The sequence below is a fragment of the Rattus rattus genome, chromosome 5 (genome assembly GCF_011064425.1).
Source record: "Rattus rattus isolate New Zealand chromosome 5, Rrattus_CSIRO_v1, whole genome shotgun sequence".
In the NCBI taxonomy this organism is placed as follows: domain Eukaryota; kingdom Metazoa; phylum Chordata; class Mammalia; order Rodentia; family Muridae; genus Rattus; species Rattus rattus.
In genome coordinates, this window is record NC_046158.1 from 116,481,340 (window position 1) to 116,497,919 (window position 16,580).

Here is a 16,580-nt window from a genome sequence, read left to right on the forward strand (position 1 = left end):
TCACCGGAAACCTTACGGGCCGACGTGTATTCTGTCTGTGCAAACTACCAAAACTGAAAAGGTTTAAAAACACATCACAGCGCCAAGAAGGCGACAGAGCTTGCGGCTCTCTGCTCTCTCAAAAGGTATTTGTAGAATGAATGAAGCTACCACCATTCTTCTGGCTTTTCCTGCTCTGACCAATCATAAGGCGCCTTGTTCTGTCACTCATTTGTCAATTCCCACCTCTCTCAGGACTACCTGAACTGTAGAAAGTAGCTCCGCCCTGCGGCCGGGCAAAGATGTCGGAGAGCGGGCATGCGCAGTCAGAGCCTGTCGCCTTGCAGGGAACTTCCGCCCACTTTAGGATCTGGTTTGGCAGAAGTTGGGAGTTTCCAACTCAGTGCCGGATCCGGTTGATTAATTTCCTTGGTTTTGCCATTCCTTTTTTTTTCTTCTTCAGGGATAAGTCTTTTGTTCTCTTGAGCCACCCGAAACATTATGGAATTATGTTTAAACATATTTTAATTACTTTTTCCCTGACCCTGTGAAAATCACCTTTATTTTTCAATCTTTTAATATTCCTCGTTAAAAAATATTTTCTACACCTGTCCTATAGTTTTGTGATACCACGGAAAGTACGGCTTTTGTTGTTGTCCATCACTACGTATCGTTGACCTTCAGTGATACATTATCTGCCAATCCTATTCATGGCATTTCCAGCCTCTTTAAGAAAAAAAAAAAAAAATCCGCTTTGGCCGCCATCTTTATTTTGGTCTCCATAAAGCTTTGATATCATCGCGGGAGCCATTTTTCGTTTGGGCAGCTCCTTCTGGCTATTCTGTTACCTTATCCAGGGCTTCGCCGCCATCGTAGGTCCTGGCACTGGCTTCTAAGTGTGTGAAGTCCGTCATGCCATCTTGTGTTTGGGCGCCGGTTGCATTCTCAAACGCGCGAGGGACACTGGGAAACAGGAAGTAGGCCAAAGCTGAAGCTTGGCCCGCGGCCTTTAGTCTGAGTTTTCACATCCAGGTGCTAGTCCACCAGTGACCCTGGACAGTAATAAAACATATAAAGCCCGAACCCACCTCCCGCCACCATAGGTAAGACACTTCTGACATCCTAGCTGTTCCCTCAGTTGGACTGAAATGTTTGTCCATCTTATATACCACTATATTTTTCTCTTTTGGATTTTGGGACTTTCCACAATTTTTCTCGTAGGTTTTCCTTCTCTTTCCATTAGAACTGTTAAACACCAGGGTGCAGGGAGACGGAGATTTAAAGGAACAACAACGTTGAGGGAATTTCCATTGAATAAAATAGCCAAATGAATGGGACAGCAAATTTATCATTTCATCAGTGTATGGCTTTCTGCATCAATAGAGGTAAATATAGCTCCCAGAGGATTTTAAGATGTGATGTAGTTTATGTTTGTATATTCTTCCCATTCATTCATTCATTCGTTCGTTCATACATTGCATTTGTTGAATCCTTAGCTCTGTGCTATAAAATATAGAAGTAAACTTGAAAACAAAGCAAAACAAAAACTCAATCCTTTTTCATTCACTTCATTCACTTGCTTTGATACATGCTAAGCTGGGACCAGGAACATAATGTTCTAATGTTTCTTAACACTGCTGGACAAGCAACTTCATGTTCTCACTTCTCCTTTTCTTGGGCACTGTATATAACCATAATTGTAAGTCAAGGGCTAATACTCCCATTAGTGTGGCCTTGCTGCTCAGAGTAGTCATCTACCAGCCAGGTCAGCATCTTCTGGGAGCACGCTACTTGGAATGAGTAGAAGTTGCACTCGGACACAATGTAATATTGATTTGGAAACTGTGGACTGTGGCTTACCTTAGCTTTTGGTAGCTCCAAGCTTTCTTCTGTGTCTTTCTGTATGCGAAATCAATATCAGGAGTTCTCAACTTGTGCTGCCCACGACAGTCACCCAGGGAGCTTCTAAACCAGACTTCAGACCAGTTGCAGGTAGAAATCAAGACTATATGGTGCTTAGAGGATACTAAGGTATTTGAGATATTTATGTTTTTCATGCTGTTAAGAGTAAGACTGCTTTTCACCTTCCCTGTTGGCTTTGCTTAAAATCCTATGGAGATAATGAGGAATATTAGATTGGGTGGGTGATGAGCTAGCTTCCCAGTGATTGGTTACCTTGTCAAACAGCTTCCCAGTAATTGTTGCTTTGCCATATATGTCTTTTCAACAGTCTTAAGTGGGAAAGAAGAATGAATGCCACTTGTTTTGCGGAGTCTAACACTAATGTTTTATGAGTATGAAGGAAAACATTATTATACTGAAATATTGCTTGCTAGCAGTTTTTGCAATGCTGCTACTAAGGATAGTGATAGAGTGGACATGGGTAAGAAAATCAGTTCTCAAACTGTCCTCCCTGACTTTACATCCTACTTCCTTCACTGACCAGTTCCAGCTCTGGTATCTAAAAGATAATAACTTACTCTTGGCTTTAGTTTCCTAACTTGTAAGGTAGGACTCCTGTGAGAGTTAGGTAAGTTAATACAAGAAATGAGCTTCTTAAAAATACCTGGCATGAACTGGAGAGATGGCTCAGCAGTTAAGAGCTGTATGCTGTTCTTCTAGAGAACCCGAGTTTAGTTCCCATCACCTATGTCAGGCAGTTCACAATTGCCTATAACTCCAGCTTCTTGGGGACTCAAGGTGTCCAAAGTCTGCAGGTGCCTACATTCACATTCACATGTGCAAACTGGCACAGAGGCACACCCCCTGTACACATAATTAAAAAAATAAAACTCTTTTAAGAAGTACCTGGCATATAGTAACAGCTATGAAAGTATTAGCTATAGCTGTTTTTATAAAAAGTTTGGATTATTAAGATTTTGTTTATATATTACCATGACTGAAACTTTTCGGCTTTCTACCTTGTGCATCTATTTGAAAAAGAAGGTGATCTAAATATATTATCCAAGGCCAGAAGTACACTTTTTAAATCACTTCTTTTAAACATAGCCTTATTAAGATAAAATTGTGGTGCAAATAACATTTTTTTAAATGTACCATGCGTATGCTTTACATATATACACTGGTGACTCATCATCACAATCAAATAATGAGCATACCCTTCACCCTCCAAAGTTTGGTTGTGTTCCTTGGTACTTCCTCTAGCTGCTGACAGAAGCATTATTTCAAAGGAATCTGGTACTATGTTTCTATTTGCGGGGTTTGGGGGAGTATGTGTAACTATTTTGAGAGCCATCTTCGATATATTGATAGCTCATTTCCTTTTTTCCTTCTAGTTTTTTCTTTCCTGGTACTGCAGATTGAAGTCAGGGTTTGGTGCCTCTTAGGCAAGAGCTTCACAGACTCTTCAGCCAGTTTAAATTGCTGACAGCCATCAGTGTGTGGGTACACAGTCATCTGCACAATTCACTAGTTGATAGCCATTGAGATTTTGTTTTCAGTGTGCTCATTTGCACCTAACCTTGTTCTTCGCCAGCTTATTTGAATTGAAAAAAAAAAAGTTATTTAGTGCTTGCTGTTCATATACAATGAAACTAGAAGAGTACAGTGGTAAAACATTTTGTGTTGGGATTTTACCTTTCTCTCATACAGTTTATGCCTTAATTTTTTTATGAATAAGATATGTCATTTTAAAAATGCAAGACCTGTGGCTGGAGATGTAACTAAGTGGCAGAGTTCTTGTCTAATATGCATGTGGTCCTGGGTCCAACTCTGTATTTAAAAAAAAGAAAGAAAAGGAAATTTAGTTCTTAGGATTGAACCTTTCTCTTGCTAGGCAAATGCTCTATCATTGAGCTATTATTCTAGCCACACACCCTTTCCCCCAACATTTTAATTTTGAAACAGTGTCTTACTGAGTTGCCCAGGCTAACTAATAATTTCTATCAGTCTCTGGAGTAACTGGGGTCACAGGCTTGACCATTTGGCCTATTTATTTTTATTCATTTTTAAAATTGTGTGTATATAATGTGTGTGTGTGTGTGTGTGTGTGTGTGTGTGTGTGTGTGTCTGTGGGAATGTGTGAGTGCAGTGCCTGTAGAACTCAGGACAGGGCATTTGATCTCCTGGAGCTGGAGTTACAGATGGTTGTGAGGTGCTGAGGTAGGTAGGGACTTACTGATGAATGTCCAAAGTGAGAGCAATGAGGACTCTTACTGCTGAGACATTTCTCTAGGCCCAGGATTGTTATCTCCTGGTATGTATATGTCTGATAGTTAAATCTGCCTTAAATCTTTGAAGTTTACCATGACTGTACTACTTTAGGGATTTTGGACAGTAATCCATGTACATTAGAGACCAATGAGATCTCAAAGTAGAGATTTACAGAGCCAAAGCAGAGACATCCCAGAGCTCCCTGATAACCACTTATGTTTTAAGGGTTAGTGTCCTGATATAGAAAAATGGCTCATCAGTTGCTTTTAATAAACCAAAGCTGGCTTAAAATTGGATTTGATTTATGTGACTGTGGGAGCAACAAAATACAGCTTTTAAAATATCTTGGATATAAAAGTTAATGTATGTCACTGATTTGATTCTCTAGAAAATATTAATTTTTTGTAGTTAAAATATTTTAGACTGATATGTTATATCAAAAGTTTAGTTGCCTGAGTTTTGATTCTGTCACCAGCCTCTATTGCCCATCCAATAGTTCTTCCCCAGTTTCTCCAGCTATCTCTCATGTCCCTCTGTCCTTCAACCCTTACCAACCAGAGAACCAATGTTATATTCTCTAACTGATACAACTTTTGCACAAAAAATTAGATCTTAAGAAGAGTATGTTAATGTTTATCAATGCTTTTTGTTTGTTTGTTTGTTTTTAAATGAAGGTGACTGAGAAATAGTAATTATCAGAATGGGTTTTAGGTTATAAAGTAGCATGATATCTGCTTGTACATTAATGGGTGTGTTTAAGACTAATCATCCACAGAGCTTCAGGCACAGAACTAGTTATTGACGTATATGACCTCAGAGCACAGTGACTATACTATTTTATGGAAAGAACTAGAGACACAGAGTTGAATAGGCTCAGGATATATGAAAAGGCAGCATTTAGAAGGATGTGCTTTGCTAGAGTCTGGAGACATGGTTGGAGTGCACGAGGGCATCTATGTGTGTGCTTCTGATAAGCACATTGATCCATTGTGTGGATCAATGATAAATAGATGTGGACTATCAGTTAAGCATCCCATGCAGGGTTTGCTGGACTGAAGACTCAGCAGGAAGGGGAGGCCTAGTCACATGATTGGCATGACTGTCAAGTGACAGAAAAGTAGAATCCATACTTGGGATTGGTCCTGTTACCGTATTTCAACATCTGGTTACATTTAATAACAGAGGGGGGGAAAGTTAGATTTTTTGTTGTTTAAATGATTCTTTCTTCCATTGTTGATGCTTGTTTTGGTTTGGTTTTAATAAGCATACTAGGCATTCAAGGTTGACTCCTAAGTCATAGGAACAGCCAGTTCTCTTTTATGCTGAGGTTGCCTTTTAACCTTTATCTGAGTTGTCACTGGTAAAAGGTTCTTTTTGGCTTTTGTTCATCTGTCGCTTATTGACCTTGTACTAAAGTTTGTCCCTGGATATGAGTTTAATAATAACAAAAGTGTGTTCGGTGCAACAGTGATGGTTTCCCATGTTTTTAGCTGTAGCTGTAACATCAGAAATCCTAGGCCCCTATGGTTATCTGTTCTATGCCTGTAGCTAGAAAGCTTTTTAAGATGATAGAAGCATAACAATTTGTTGGATAAAATTTGAAATGGAGAAGTTAGAAGCCTAGAGTTAATACTTGACCTCTTAAACTGGGGTGACAGCTTTGGAAAGCTTGTCACATAGGCCAGAAATACTCAAAGAAAGACAAATGAGGAATTTGCATTGCCCCAGATTTTCCCACAGAATAATCTAGAAGGTCACTGACTTTCTTTATTTGAGTTTATCTCTGTTTTGTATTTAAATGACAGGAAAATCATGTGATATTGTCTAATCAGCTTCTATTCCTTCCCCAAATTAATTTTCCTAAGAAGCTTAGGCTGTTTGCCTCCCTGTCAGTACACACTTGCAAGCACGCGAGTTTTGGTGGCGCTGCACTTTGTCCAGGTATCTTCTCTGTGAAGGGATGCTTGTTTTCAGTTTAGAGTAAATGGGCTCAGGAATGCAGAATATAGGATAATTGTATCTGTAAGATTTATGATGTTCTATAATTCCTCCATGGGCTTATGTAAAGTGTATGGTTACTGTGTATTTGGGAAATCCATCTTTTTGGAGATTGTCCTGGCTTTCATATCTAGTCAAGAAAATAAAGATGCCAGTGCCTTCGGCATTCGTAGGTAGCTCTGTGGCAAAGGTCTTTTGACATTTGTGCTTAAAACTTTAAGCACTGGGCTTGCTGCTCTTGCAGAAAAGTTGTTTTCAAGTTTACAACTTAATTCTGAGGTTAATACCTTCTATTCAGATGAATGTTAGAACATTAGTATTTTAAGAACAAGAACAACGGAAAACAATGAAAGGCTACAGTGGAGTGGACAGAATTCCAACCAGATGCCTGATCTGTTGTCCATTTAATTTTTTAACATATCTATTTATACTTGTTGGTGGTTTCCGTGTTTTAGAGCTAAGGATTGAATCCAGAGTTTGCCATGTGAGGCAAACCCTGAGCCGCATTCCTATCCCCATTGTACCTTACTCCCAGGGTAAACACTAGGGTCTGTGTGTGAATCAGCTCTCTCAGGCTTCATTCTATGCTACATTAAGTCTTTAACTCAATATTTATTAAACTGCTTGTTTGCAAAAATCTGTTCAGAGTATCTTGGCTTCCTTTAGAAAGATTAACTGCAGACCGGGATTGGGGACAATAAAGCTTCATCGGGTAAATGGGTATGAATATAAAATAATAGCATAGAGCACCTGACTGTTAGGACAGTAAGAGTTGATTAAGCAAAGTTCTGTTGCATACCTGTTTTCAGTTATTAAAAAGGACCTGAGAAGACTTTGTCTCAGGAAGCTTACAGTTAGGTAGAGAAGAGACTCAGAGGGTCAAGGGTTACATGGCATCTAGTGAGCTGAGTATGAGGGTAGAAGTGTAGCTGTGGCCAAGAGAGAAACAGTTCAATCTAAACAGCCCCAAAGGACTCCAAAGAACAGGTGGCCCCACTGATGGATGTTGGACTATCGATAGGATGATACTTTAGGAGAGAACAATCCATCCTTCAGTATGTGTGGGAGGAAGTAGAAGTTCCTAGAGCTCCATCATCCAAGACATTTGCTATGGAATACTTTCCCAGATTCTCTTCCTTGAAAGAATTTGTATTCTAGCATTATTTATTCCTTGAACTACCATTCAATTTAGGATGATAGGGTCCTAGAAATATGAGAGACCTTGGAGGCCACCTTGCTTAATGAGTGGTTATTTTCCACCATTCTGTGAATCAGAAGTACTTAACACGTGAGGCCTGCACTTTGTTTCAGTAGGTAGAGGTGCTGAAGCACAGGCTTGTCACCCCCTGCATCCCATAAAGATGGCAGGAAATAGGAGATTCCGGACAGTTGTCCTTATCCTGGCCTACATGGTGAATGTGTGGTTATTCTTGACTACATAGCAAGAGCTCATCTGGGAAAAAAAAATGAAAAAAGAAGAAAAAAAGGACACCAATAACTATAATGAGTTAGAAGGTAGGTAAAGATGTTTTTGTCCACTTAACAATTAGAATCAATTTAGCCAGGTGATGGCGGTTCATGCCTTTAATCTAAGTACTTGAGAGGCAGAGGCTGGTGGAATCCTATGAGTTCCAGGAGAGCCAGGACTACAGAGAAACCTGATCTCTAAAAGCTAAAAAGAAAAAATAAAATATAAAAATTATAATAAAACTTTATCAGATTAAAAAAAATCATCTAATCTATAAAAAGAGTATGTATGACCAAGCAGAAATTTTGAACACCCATTGTGGTGTGTGTGTGTGTGTGTGTGTGTGTGTGTGTGTGTGTTGTAAATGTGCATGGGGGTGGGGTCTCTATGATGAAGCCAGAGGAGGCTTTTCTGCGGTATTCCCTGACCAGTGGACTTTCCATGGTTTCAGTTACACTAACCAGCAAGCTCCCTGGTCCAACCTTTCTCTGTCATCACAGCAGGGGAGTTATAGTCCCACACCATTCCCAGCCTTTCTCGAGCTCTCTGTCTGTCTGTCTGTCTTCCCATGGAACCTGGTGATTTGAACCCATGTATATATGGCAAACATTTTTACCCACTGAGCCATCTACCCCAAACTAAAATAAATTGTTGAAACCATGTTTCTGTTTGACCTTATGAAATGCAGCTACTAGAAACTTCTAAATTGCATTTTGTTGCTGACATTGTATTTCTGTTGGGTACCAGTGTTCTAAAATTATTGTGCACAAAATTTCAAAAGACAGCTAGTCCCCCACACAGGGCTTATGGATAGTGCCTTTCCCACTTCATCCTATTAGCTCTTTACCTTGTTCTTCAGTTTGGGCAGACGTTTAACTCTTAAGGATCTGGTTGGCATTAGTAAATAGCTTGCCATTGTTTTTCTGCTTTACTGTGGCTGTTATTATACCCTAGGCTTTTGTTTTGGACTATTTCATGAACAGTAGAGATACTTATTTTTGCTCACTTTGAGTTGTAGTCCCTAAACAGCACGTATGTCCATTCAGATGAACACACGGTGTGCTCAGCAGATATTGTTTAGGTCAAGACTCAGTGTTTACTATCATGACTATAAATGTTTTTCATAGCTGAGCTCTGTGTTCAGTACTCTCTGCCTTTTTTGCACGGATCTTGTTTCTGCTAGAGTCAGTCATTGCTTCTCACTCAGATGCTTTGTTTCCTTGTTTAAAGGCAGGTGGAAGTTGGAAAGAAATACTCAGCATATTAAAGTATTTCTTGCTTGTTTTTGAGCTTCCCAGGCTTCTATGTGCAATTTAGATCAGGTTCTGAAACCTAATTAATCCTATGTGTTCTATATCCCAGTACCAACTTTTTCTTTCCATTCAAAATTTCTTTATGAAATATATTCCAGAAATGTGTTCATTGTCATGGTTTTTTTTTTTTTTTTTTTTTCCTTTTCTATTTTTTCGAGCTGGGGACCAACCTTGGGGCCTTGCGCTTGCTAGGCAAGCGCTCTACCACTGAGCTAAATCCCCAACCTCCTGTATTGGCCTTTTAATTCTGTCTTTTCATTGTTTTCATTTTTTGCTGAAGTTTTGAGAAATTTACTCAACTCGATTGTCAGCCTTTCTATAAATGATTTTTTCATTTTTACCTATGACAACTTTGGACTTTTTTCCCCCCTGAAAGTTCTTTCTCATTTAGAAGGTTTTTGTTTAGTTTGTTTGTTTGGGTTTCTTTCATGCTAGGATCTGGGTAGGTGATTTCTGGTTTATCCTTGAACTGTAACATTAAAATGTTGACTAGCCTGTCCATGGATCTCATGGCTGAGGACTTCATATTAGTCCCATCTGGCTAGGCTGCTTCCTGGGGGAACCTCAGATGCTGTTTCTTTTGTTGTTGTGGTTGTTGTTGTTGTTGGTGGTGGTAGTGGTGGTGGTGGTGGTGGTGGTGGTTTTTGACTCCATGTTTTCATCAACCCAGTTCCCTAAATGTGGATGTTTCATTTTGGACAATGTAGGTAGGATGGAGAAGCATGTGGACTTAGAAAGTCTCAGCTTGTAAATATTCCCTAATTACTCTCTCTGTGTCTTTAGTAGGATTACCTACATGCTTGTAATTTTCTAGACTAGAGGTCCTTTGATTTGCTAAAATGAATAATTTTTTCTTTTAATGACAAATAATATATCACATTTTGACAGTTGGTTTATCTCGGTGTTTTAGTTACTTTGAATGCTGCTGCAGTGAAACTCCTTTGTGTGTGTGTGTGTGTGTGTGTGTGTGTGTGTGTGTGTGTGTGTGTTTATTAGAAATGATGCTTTTATTTGTCTTTGGTATATTCTGGTCATCAGACAACTCTAACGTTTGGAGACCTGCCAACAAAAGCATGGCTGAAAGCATTCTACATTCCTACTGGGAGTGCATGAGAATTCCAGCTTACATCTTGTGAGCACCTTGTGTTGTTCCTGTTTTGATTGTAGCCATCTGTGAAGATATAAAATGAGTGGCATTTTAGTATAGTTTTAATTTGTATTTCTTTGATAGTAATTGTGGTACATACTGGTTCACGTGTGTTTATTGACAGTTTTCAAATCTTCTTTGAAAAGATGTTTAAGTCCTTTGACCATTTTAAAACTGTGATATTTGGTTCCTTTTTGTTTTGTTTTGAGTTATAAGGGTTCTTTGTATATTTTGGATGGGAATTCGTTATCAGTTGTATGATACATATATATTTTCTCTCATTCTATGAGTTTGTGCTGCCTCTCTTAAGGAGATGGCTCAGTTGGTCAAGTACATGGTGTACAAACATAGGACTTGACGTTGGATCTTAGATATCATCATAAAAACTGAGTATAGTGGTAACAATGTTTGTAATCCCAGTGCTGGGGAGGTACAGTTGGACGAATAGAGCTCATTGGCTTAAGCTAGTTGACTCACTTAACTCCAGGTCAATGAGAGTTCAAAAGATAGGGTAGAGGGATTGGACAAGACTCCCTTAAGACTTGTACACTTGTGTCCACACATGTGAACGCTTAAACAAATGTGCATACCCAGAGGAGTGCAGACATACCACACACACCCCACATAAAATCAACATTTTAAAAATTGGCTAAATAAATGGTTGTGAAAATGTAAAATGATCTAATTGTGCCACCAACCTCCCCAAAGTAGTTTATTAATTATAACAGATTTTTTTTGGTATGTGTGTGAGGAAAGACAGATGAGAGAGAAAAAAGGAGGAGAGGGACAATTCTCTGGATGCAAGAACAAGATATTTGTGAAGAAAGCAGCTTGTTTTCTTCCTATTCTGATGCCTTTTCTTTCTTTTTCTTGTCTAATAGCTCTCTAGTACAGTTTCTAATAAAAGTTGCAAAAGAAAACATTGTCTTTTCTCCTCTTCCTGTGAGGATAGTTACTCATGTCTAATTCTAGCTATGGGTTCTTCTCTTTAAAAGTATTCTATTAATTGTTACTATTATTTGGTTGTGTGTGTGTGTGTGTGTGTGTGTGTGTGTGTGTGTATGAGAGAGAGGGGGGAAGAGGAAGAAGAGGAGGAGAAGAAGGGGGGTGGAGGAGGAGGAGGAGGAGGAAGAGGAGGAGGAGGAGGAGGAGGAGGAGGAGGAGGAAGTAGTGGAGAAATATATAGTGTCATGTGCATACCACAGCATGTGTTTGAAAGTCAGAGGATCAACATTTCGTCTTCTCTCGTTTTTTTTTTATTCTTCACGTCGTTACGTTATCCCAACTTCAGTTTCATTCCTCCCAGTCCTAACTCTTCCCCACCTTACCTCTCCCCACCTCTTCAATTTCCCTTTCAAACAAAGAAATGAAAAAACAAGAGACAAAACCAGAAACAAACAATCAAAACCAAAATAGCAGGCCTCCCAGAATATCATCTGAATATAGCATAACAAGTCACAATAAGACTAGGTACAAATTCTCAAATCAAGGCTAAATGAGACAACCCAGTAACAGGAAAAGGGTCCCATGAATAGGCATAAGAGTCAGAGATTTACCCCACTCCCATTGTTAGGAGTCCCACAAGAACACCAAGCTGCCCAACCCTAAGATACATGCAGAGGACCTAACTCACATCTAGAGACCCTGTGTGTTTGCCTCTTCGGTCTCTGTGAGCCACCATGAGCCCTGCTGGTGATTCTACTGGTGTCCTTGACCTCTCTGGATCCTACAATCCTTCCTCCTCCTTTTCTGCGGGGTTCCCCTGGCTTTGCCTAGTGTTTGGCTGTGAGTCTTTGCATCTGCTCCCATCAGGTGCTGATTAATACTTCTGTGATGACAAGTGATTCATGTCTTAATCTATGAGTATAGCAGAATATTATTAGGAATCATGTCCTTGATTTTTCTTTAACCTGTTGTGTTAGATTATATACTGGGTTTCTGGGCTGTTCTGCCTCCTGTATCTGATCTCCAGGCAGTGTCAGATGTGGGTTCCCTTTCCTGTCATGGGCCAGAGGACAAGTTCTGAGTTGGTGCTTTCTTCTTTCTGTGCATTCTGTGAGTCAAATTCTGTGATTATTTGATATATGCTACTGATTAATTTTTAGATGTTAAGTTACCTTTACATTCCTGGTAAATGCGACTTGGTTGTAAAACTTGGTAGAATACTGCAGGGAAGCTTTCTGACTTGTGCATTTGCTTCTGATAGGTTTTTAGATTAACATATTAGATCACTGTATAACATTTTGGTTATGGACAATCAGAATTAAAATTTTATCTCACACTTCTTACTGTTATTTTAAGTCAAATCTTCCATAAAACATCCCCCCAAAGTGATGATTCGATATATCTAACATAGCATTCTTTTTTCTTTTCTGCAGGTTCCGTACCTCATGTGGAAATCAGTAAACCATGGCATCTAAGAAATTTGTCATCAAAGTAAGTAGTGCTCAGTAGCTGCCCTTAAAAGCTCACTCACCTTCTCTTGAATAAATTTTGATGTTCTTTAGTTGATCTCTACTCTTTAAATTATATTTAGGGAAATTTTAAGTATTAAAATTTTAAGAAGAGATGGATGAGGAAACTAATAATTCTTACACTTATAAGGGAGTCTTTGTTTAAAACCTTTTATGTTTTATAACATTGTTTATAAACCTCCTTGGTTATAACTCAGTTTTCAGTACTAATAACAATCACTCACACTGAATGTCCATGTCTTTTGAGGATAACAGAACAGGCCAAAGTGAAAGGGGTAGGCAAAGCTGTTGGATCTGGACACATCTGAGAGAGGGTTTCTGATTGACAGCTGCCTCCTCAGCCTTCATGATCAGCTTAACGCAGAGTAGAGGCATCTGAGGTAGGCCTTGGAGGAGTCGCCTGGATTAGATTGGCCTGTAGCCATATATCTAAGAGAGGGGTGTTGTTCATATATTGATGCAGGGAGGGCCCAGCCCACTGTGGGCAGCTCTCTATTCCTAGATGGGTGGTCTTGTCTAGGTGGTGGTCCTGGATTAAGAAAGTGATATAGGCATGAACATGTGAGTAAGCCTTTGAGACAGCTAATGGGCAGGTTAACAGAGAGTGTTCCTCCATTGTTTCTGCTTCAAGGTCCTCCCTCGAATTCAGGCCTTGACTTCCCTATGATTTTTGAGTTGTAAACTAACCCCTGATCCCCTGCCTCCCAAGTTGCCTTTGTCCAGTGCACTATCACAGCAACAGAAAGGAAGTTAGAACAACTGATGTCTTTCATTTTTCTCTCATAATCACTCCTTCCCTATCCATTAATGGTAGAGCTGAGACCTTCTTAGGTATCGAGTGATAAAGGATTCTATGTGAGGAAAGTCAGTGGAAGCCTTGATAAATACTTTCTGTGAGTTCTTGGAGAGAGTTCCATATATATTGGCTGTTCTCTTAGTCACTTCTGTGTGGTGGTGTTATCGTACACAGCAATTAAAAACACCAGGGCAGACCAATACGATGACTTAGCAGGTGAAGGCACCTGGCACAAAGCCTGATTGATGGATCCTCAGTTGTACTCCTGAGACCCACATGGAGGGAGAGAACCAGTTCTTGCAGGTTCCCTTTGTGCTTGCACACATACAAATACATGTAAGAATTTAAAATAACTACAACAACAGGGTAAATTCCAGTATCTCATTAATCAGATGTGGCTGGAGAGGTGACTCAGAGGTTAAGAGCATTGGTTGCTCTTCCAGAAGTCTTGAGTTCAGTTCCCAGCAACCACACGGTAGCTCATAACCATCTGTAATGTATTCTGGTGTCCTCTTATGGCCTGTAAACATACATGCAGGCATATGTGTATATATGTATATATATGAAATAAATCTTTAAAAAAATAATTAACCAGATTATGAAACAATATACTATTATTTTATCTTAGCTAAATCAGTGCTTATTTAGTTTACTAATGTATTTATAAATTTCGTTGTTTACAATTACTTCTGGGATGACTATATTTTTGAGTATTTCATAAGGGTGTCTAAGTGGAGAACATTCACTATTTATAAAAATGTATCTTGATTTTCCTCTAGACTTCTAGAATTTGGAAAGATATTAAGCTGTCTTTAAAATGCTAGTTTGAACATAATCGTAGTGAGTAGCAAGATTCTGTCTCAAAAGACAAAAAGTAAATAAAATTGTCTGGTGATATGTGGCATTAATTCCAGCACTCAAGAGGCAGTGGCAGGTAGACATCTGTTAGTTTAAAGCCAGCCTGGTCTACATAGTGAGACTCTGGGAAGAGAGGAGAGAAGGGAGGGGGTGGGGAGACTGATTACTGGCTTAAAATAATAACTTAAAAAAATACTCTCATGAATCTTTCCTGATTTTGTATAGGTGGTTTCTCCTTTTGATGTTGGCTGGGACTGTTGGTTTTGTATTTTGCAGATGCTTTACTTCCTTGCTGTTTTTCCTCCTCTCCCTGCTCCCAAGGGTCTAGATGAATGGAACCATTGTTTTCCCTGCTCACTTTTGGGTACAGAGAAGAGCAGTTTTAGTTACATTTTCACAAATGGCAGTCACCGTTTCTCAAAGGAGTGAGGTAGAAAGCTCTGTTGAATAGCTCCTGCTCTGGAAAACTTACGCCTTTGGTTATAGACAAACTGCGCTTAAAGGCATTATCTACACATTGGAATTTTCCCAGTGGTAGGCTCAGTGCAAGTGGCTCCAGTTCTAAGTCCCGACTTCTTGTCAGTGCCTCTGGGGCCTTCTGAGTCCAGCTCTCCCAACTTCCCCAGTACATCCTGGCTCTAGATATCCTGACCCCCAGGCTTGACCTTCATCAAGTTGTGGTTATTGATAATGCTATGGGGGTTTGTTACTTTTACTATTCTTTTCAGATAGCCACCAGTTTCTTATCTATTTTTTTTCTTTTCTTTACTTGGGTATATCTTCTCTTCCTTTCCTAAGTTTTTAAGGCAGAAACCTAAGCCTTTGCCATCAAACCTTTTCCTTTGTGTGTACTTAAAGCCATATGATTCTGTCAAAGCATTTCCTACTTAATTGTATCCTTCACAGTGAATGCAATTAAGGTGGGCATTTGGTCAAATAATTCCTAAATTTTATTATGATTTCATTATGGTTAAAATCATAGACAAAAAATATGATTTTTGTAATCTCTATTGTTTCTGTTTGGGGATTTCTATTGGTCCTATTTAAATTGCTGGTTAGGGAAATTCTGTTTTGATAAAATACTACTCTCTAAGCATTTGAAAAGTGTGATATCTATAATTATATATAATCATATGTAAAATCAGGTATAGTAATATATAATAAAATATTTATGTGTCTGTAGAACAAGTCAGATTTGACAGTTGTATTATATCAGGTTATTGTGTATTTGCTAATATTTTTGTACATTTGTTCAATCAGTTGAAAGATACATTAAAGTATCCCACTGTGATTTAGTATTTATATATTTTTCTGTGTAATTTTATTGAATTTTCTTTGTTTAGTTTGAAATTATGTTCTTAGATATATAAAATATTATAGTTTAGATATCATCTATTGAATTCAATTTTGAGATATCTTTTTATCTCTAGAGTTCTTGTATTATAGTCTGTTTTTCTGACATTCGTGTAACCTACGTTTGGGATCCGTTAATCACACATAGGCTCCTATGGGAGTCTGCAAGCCTGTCAGTCAGCCAAGCCCAGCCATATGTTCAGTGCTTCCAATACCACTTCATTGTTTTAATTATGAATGAAAAATAGCATCTGCACAAATTTAAGGGAAACAGAATAAAAGAAGCAGAGACTAAAGTGAATGAATGAACTCAGAATGCTCGAGAGACTTTAGGGAGGGATGAAAACTGCAGAGTTTGATACTGTTTTCATTGCAAAAGGAAAGCTCTTATAATGATGAAACACGATCAGGATGTTATGAACAAGAAACATTCTTGAGAATAGGAGAGTACTCATAAAACATGACAGAAAACACATTCTTTGATGGAATGAAGGCCTATCAAGGAATATTGCTCAGAAACCAAAACAAAAAATTGTTTTAAAAATGTAGAAAATAATCCCAAGAAAATTTGAATTTGGTGTTGATGTGAGAGGTTGAAGTTCTAGGAAAAGACAAGTATTAGAGAAGAACACCATGAAAAAAACCAGTGTAATAAAATTTACTACCAAGGACACAATGTTCCTGTTTTGAAGGGTTGAGTGACAAACCAACAAAATCAATGAACAAGTACTGTGTTTATAAGACAGCACAGAGACTTTGTGTGAGGGGAGGAGGAGGAGGAGGAAGGGAGGAGGGGGGGTGGAAAGGAGAAAGAAAACAACACAGAGGGGAGGGGATGGAGAATCTGGACAGCCTGCTCAACAGCAGCAGCAAGGAGGACACAAGGACATTAAGGCCCCCAGTGCTCATGTGTATGAACTCTGAGGAAACTTTTCAACCTCCATGTCTGTTCATCGTCCAGCCTTTAAGCACATATGATGGGATAGAGACATTTCCAAAACTGCTAACTCAGATCAGGGAA

At 38.9% G+C, this 16,580-nt stretch overlaps 1 protein-coding gene across 2 annotated transcripts in view; it reads left to right on the forward strand.

Moving 5' to 3' along the window:
- Positions 1 to 16: 16 nt before the first annotated feature.
- Slx4ip (SLX4 interacting protein) overlaps positions 17 to 16,580 on the forward strand; it is a 170,970-nt gene continuing 154,406 nt past the window's right edge. For both annotated transcript variants that reach the window (XM_032904294.1, XM_032904295.1), the window contains exons 1-2: positions 17 to 125; positions 12,457 to 12,514. In XM_032904294.1, the coding sequence (XP_032760185.1) occupies positions 12,488 to 12,514 (27 nt within the window). In that variant the 5' untranslated portion in view covers positions 17 to 125; positions 12,457 to 12,487. The remainder of the gene's footprint in view (positions 126 to 12,456; positions 12,515 to 16,580) is intronic.